This window comes from Montipora capricornis, chromosome 4, assembly GCF_036669925.1.
Source record: "Montipora capricornis isolate CH-2021 chromosome 4, ASM3666992v2, whole genome shotgun sequence".
NCBI lineage: Eukaryota > Metazoa > Cnidaria > Anthozoa > Scleractinia > Acroporidae > Montipora > Montipora capricornis.
Window position 1 is genome coordinate 55,686,961 of NC_090886.1, and position 5,000 is coordinate 55,691,960.

The 5,000-nt window shown below is 39.7% G+C and overlaps 1 protein-coding gene across 3 annotated transcripts in view; it reads right to left on the reverse strand.

The window, feature by feature from the left end:
• The window catches only part of LOC138047563 (elongator complex protein 3), a 25,649-nt gene extending 21,030 nt beyond the window's left edge, over window positions 1–4,619 (reverse strand). The window contains exons 1-3 of one of the 3 annotated variants that reach the window (XM_068894464.1): window positions 3,334–3,740; window positions 3,134–3,216; window positions 874–1,174 (exon numbers count right to left, since the gene is read on the reverse strand). In XM_068894464.1, the coding sequence (XP_068750565.1) occupies window positions 874–895 (22 nt within the window). In that variant the 5' untranslated portion in view covers window positions 896–1,174; window positions 3,134–3,216; window positions 3,334–3,740. Of the gene's footprint in view, window positions 1–873; window positions 1,175–3,133 lie in introns of those variants that run through there. The other 2 variants (XM_068894466.1, XM_068894465.1) reach the window with 2 other exon arrangements.
• Between the last annotated feature and the right edge of the window lie 381 nt (window positions 4,620–5,000).

The following is a 5,000-nucleotide window of genomic DNA, read 5'->3' on the forward strand; positions in this document are numbered from 1 at the left end:
ATAGAGAAGCTGGAAAAATTCAAGGCTTCAATGGGGTTTGAACCAGTGACCTCGCAATGACGGAGCAATGCTCTAACCAACTGAGCTATGAAGCCACTGATGTTGGGAGGTGAATTTTTCAGGCTTCTCGCCGCAACTGTGTTCATAACTGCAAGGACCATCGCTTCACTTGATTTCATATCTGCAGTTCAATATATTGTTCATTTCATCTGTCATTTCATTCATTGACGCATTCATCATAGAAACATTTGAACTCACAAATGACCAGCTCCCAACATCAGTGGCTTCATAGCTCAGTTGGTTAGATCATTGCACCGGCATTGCGAGGTCACGGGTTCAAGCCCCTTTAAAGTCCTGGGGTGGGTTCTTGGAAGGAGAAATAAATTCTACCAGGCATAAAATATATTCCAGGGATAAATGTGCTATTCTAAGATAACGTAATTTATTCCGGGAATAAACGGATTCCTGGAATATGGCACAATCCCTGGAATAGAGTTAATACACCTTTCAGGAACTGGCCCGTGAATTTTTCAGACTTCTCTAAGCAATTGCTAAAATTGCGTTCACAACTGCGAGGAACATACATGTAGCTTTACTTGATTTCATATCCGCAATTCGATATATGATTCATTTCATTTATCATTTCGCGATGTTAATTCTGGTGGCTCGTTTGGCTCAGCAGTAGATGAAAGAACGAGTCATATAAATATTGTGGTCTCTCACACTGGTGGCTTGTTTGGCTCGGCAGCTTGCAGTGGATGGCAAACGAGCCGGCTTGTCAGTTGAGTCTCTACATGTGGCCGTGAAGTCTGTAGTTCAGCCATGAGATGAAAAAAAAAAAAAACGCAAAAAGCGCTTTTATAAAGCCCTTACCTTTCTTTCGATTCTTTCCCATGTTTGCTGTAACTACGATAATGAAGATGGCGGAAATGGCGGACGATTTTTCCTCAGATAAGGACTGGGCCTAGATTAGTATCCCCTCGTTCCCATGGGTTGTAGGAAGGTGAAAAATGTCTTTGAAAAAGGCTGCAAATAAATAGTGTTAACTCAGCCAACACATACCGACGGAAAGGTAGGTAATTTATTTGTCTCATCCTGGCAGGTCAAAGCCATCACCTTTCAAATCCTATGATGCCATGATAAACTGGCAACCTCGTTCTCAGGGTCAATGAACCTACAATGGAGGCAGAGAAGAGAGACCCTGGGAATGATGTTAGATAAATCGGTTGCTAGGCAATGAGGAAAGAGATAATGACAACTACCATAGGATTCTACCATAGAGCCTTATCATCTATCTAATGAGTTCATTACGCCATCAACAATTTACATTTGCACTTATATGATGTCTCAAATAACTCTGATATTAATTTCATTAATGTGTTCCTTGCTGAGAATGATGAGTACATATATTTTCAGACAGGACACTCCCAATTTTCTTAGATAAAGACTATGAGGTTATCGTAAGACTTGGTCCCAAAATTAGGTTATTAAAATTAACGATACGTACCTAATTCAGTCTTCACTTAACTCAAGCTAAGAGACTATTGAAGTGCTACTATTAAAATTTGGGTAGCCTTTTCATCCAAACGTTTTTTACTTTGAGAGTAAGTTTTGGATTTCATGGTCCGCCATTACTCACGCTCAAAACTTCAGATGTATGGATCTGGGGAAAAGTGACATCATTTACTCACTAGCTGAAAATGCACCTTATTATACATGCAAAAACACGATTTAAAAGTCTGAGAGCCTAAAACTCCTGGGCTGCATATTCATTCAGCCACATACACACCAATTGCATTCTTAAACTAGTGAGTCTTCGAAATCACTTGTTTCCTCCTTGATTCAGCTCTCACAAGATTTTAAAGTTAGTAATGGTGGACCATTAAACAGGAAAATTGGGTCTTTTTGAAATCAAGGCTTAAAACTAGGGTCACTTAGTGTTAAATTACAGTGCAACACGCCTTACCGTGGCCACCCAACAAACTATCACATTTGACAATAGGCCAGTTTCGTATTCTAACGGTTGGACTGGATCTAGCATGAAATGGAGGCTAATGCGGACAAATTTAAAATTTGCATTTGAAAAGGTTTGCCTGCATTAGCCTCCATTTCATGCTAGATCCAGTCCAGCCGTGAGAATTTGAAAATGGTCTATTACGAGTAAGTGGTTGTTTACAATTTACAGACAGAAACCGGTTGGTACCAGGTTTGTTCAAATGGTAAGCAAAAACTCCCGAATGAGAAAATTGGTTGGGATCAGCGTGTACCATTTACAAAGTTTGTTCAAATTTACAGAGAGAGTCTGGAGGGAGGCAAAATCGTGGGGGAATGCAAATGGTAAGCATGTTTTCCGTTTGGAAATTCCGTTTTGGGATTTTGGACTACCTTTCAAGAAATCCCGTTTTCTCCGGAACCGAAATTTCCGGATTTTTTGGGTAAATGGTAAACAACCATTATGTCAACTCAACAACCCATGCAACGGTGTTCAACTAATAACCGTGCAAACTTTGCAAGGTGGGGTGACTGTCAATCAAATTCGCACACCCTGATTGGCGAATAACTTTTAAAAAAAACTTTGTTAGGTGGCCACGGGGTATGGCCCATATGTAACATAGTTTTAAAATCCAAAGAAAAAGAAGAATTGATTTTTTGATCATAGTAGCACTTCACAGCACTTTTACTCTTGCAACCTGTCTGGCAATTTTGTTGCTGCAAAAGTTCTTCCATTGCAAAACCAGTTGCTTGACGGGTGTTACGGGAGTCAGAATGGCTTAGTGGTTATCAACCGCACCTCCCACCTCTGTGAACCAGATTCAACTTTGGCCTCGAGGTCGTATGTGGGCTGAGTTTTAGTCGATCTCAATCTGACTCCAAGGCTTTTTCTCCGGGTACTCCGGTTTTCCTCCCATCATCATCAAAATCGATTCTAGATCACTAATATCCAGGCAGATACCCTCATATAGTATCTCTCCCTTTCATTGCATTGAATGAATAAAGTTGTTATTATTATTATTATTATTATTACTATTATTACTATTAATATTACTATTATTTCTATCATTACTATTATAGGCAACATTTCCTGCAACTTGTTTCGTTTTGAATGATCACATAAGGGTAAAGGAACATTTACATAGGCTGATGTCATATACTTGCATGACATATGCTACTCTGTGCCATGCTTGAAAAATTCATTGAAATGTTGCGTGAAGCGTCCTGGAAAGAAGTAGAATTCAATAGACCATTTTCGAAACATCAAATATTCACACAAAAACAATAGAAACACGCTGGAATGAATGTGAAAAATATTTGCATATCATCCACTTAGCTTGCCTTTGTCGTTGGCCTCAGAACCTCTCTTTCAAGCTGAATTAAAGGCCTATTCAACTTCCCGCAGCGGTTTCTGCATGCCGTTGCGTGACAAGTTACAGTTTAATGCGTCATAAGTTTAGGGTTACGTCACAAATTGATCTAAACAATCAACGGAAACAATGGTTGTGGGCAAAAGCTAGTCTGTCAATTTGAATATCCGACTCGTGCAAAAAGTAAGGTATCAATTAACATTTTGGTTTCGAGGTACAGGCTAAGTGAAACTGTCAACAACTTGAATTGATAAATATTTTAGCCAGGATGGTGTAGTTGGTTTTGTAGTTGCTTAGAACTAACAGCGAAGAATGCATAGTTTCTCTGATATTTCCATTATAATTTTCTTGCTAATTTGCGGCAATGTCTTATTGCTCTGTTATGTCTTCACTACCGTAATAATGCATAGTTCACGTCGTTTCCTCCCGAGAGCAAATGCTTATTAAGGAAATTAATTCTCCGCATGCTGAGAGTTGACCGCCGTAACTTTGTATTCGGAAAGCCAGTTGACATAACATCTTCTTCTGGGTTATCAGTCTCTAGGTCCTCCTCCAATAAAGCAGCATAACCAAACATTTTCGTCCGCACGTTTTTGAAGTTTCTTTGAAGAAGATACTTAAAGTTTTTCCTTCCACTGGCGTCACCTGTTATCGACGTCGTGATGTTCGTGATGTTTACGGCATTATTCATGAGACTTTGAACGGCACGCGAAATAGCTTCCGTCCATTTTTCACAGCTGGATTTGCAGTCGGTTTTTAAAAGATGAACCCCTCTTTTCCCGAAAAGCTTGAATTTCCATTGTTCGTCCTCTGAATTTATATTTTCCAGCGTCGATGTCAACGGCTGCTTCGAGCGACTTTGTTTTGATGCCTTTTTTTCTAAAACTATGCACGTTGTTTCCCCCGTCAATTTGATGATTCCCGCGATTTTCCTTTCACTTTCACTGATAAAGACAAGCCTATCCTCTCGTAAGACTACCCAGTACTGTCTCCATGTATTTTTCTTCATTTTCTTTCCCAGTAATTCTTCGTAAAAGACGTCTTGTTTGTCTGCCGTCACCATGGCCGGTCCGGTGATTTCACGCTTCATCAGAAATTGCGGTTGTCCTTGATTTCCTTGCCGAAGCTTTTACTGTAATGTTTAGGGTATACGTGCTGAAAATCTGAAAGTGCTATTGCTTTGAGCATAAACGTGATTGGAAAATTATTCAGTCGTTCGAAAGACGCACGCTCCTCTTAAATGCGATGAAAGAATGACTGCACGGTGTAATATTCCTTAGCGATGTGAAATTTATTTTGAGAGCCCAACGGACCAATCAGCTGACGTTCTGGATGGTCCTATGGTTTTCCCTTTCTTAGAAAAATGTTAGGAATTCAATATGGCGCGGGGCATTATCTTACATGTACGGAACCATCGAAACACCGCAACGAAACTTGCGAAACAACCGAAACAGGTATCGAAACAGCCATAATGACCATGCAGATCGCTAGATTTTCTGAAATTCTTTCACTCGTGATGTAGTTTCACTGTAAGTAAAAGTAATCGTTTTGTTCAAAGTTGTTCCCTTCTACACAAGCACACAATAGACTTGGTAAATTCAGTCTCCACCATTAACTATCTCTTCGAAATATAAGTAT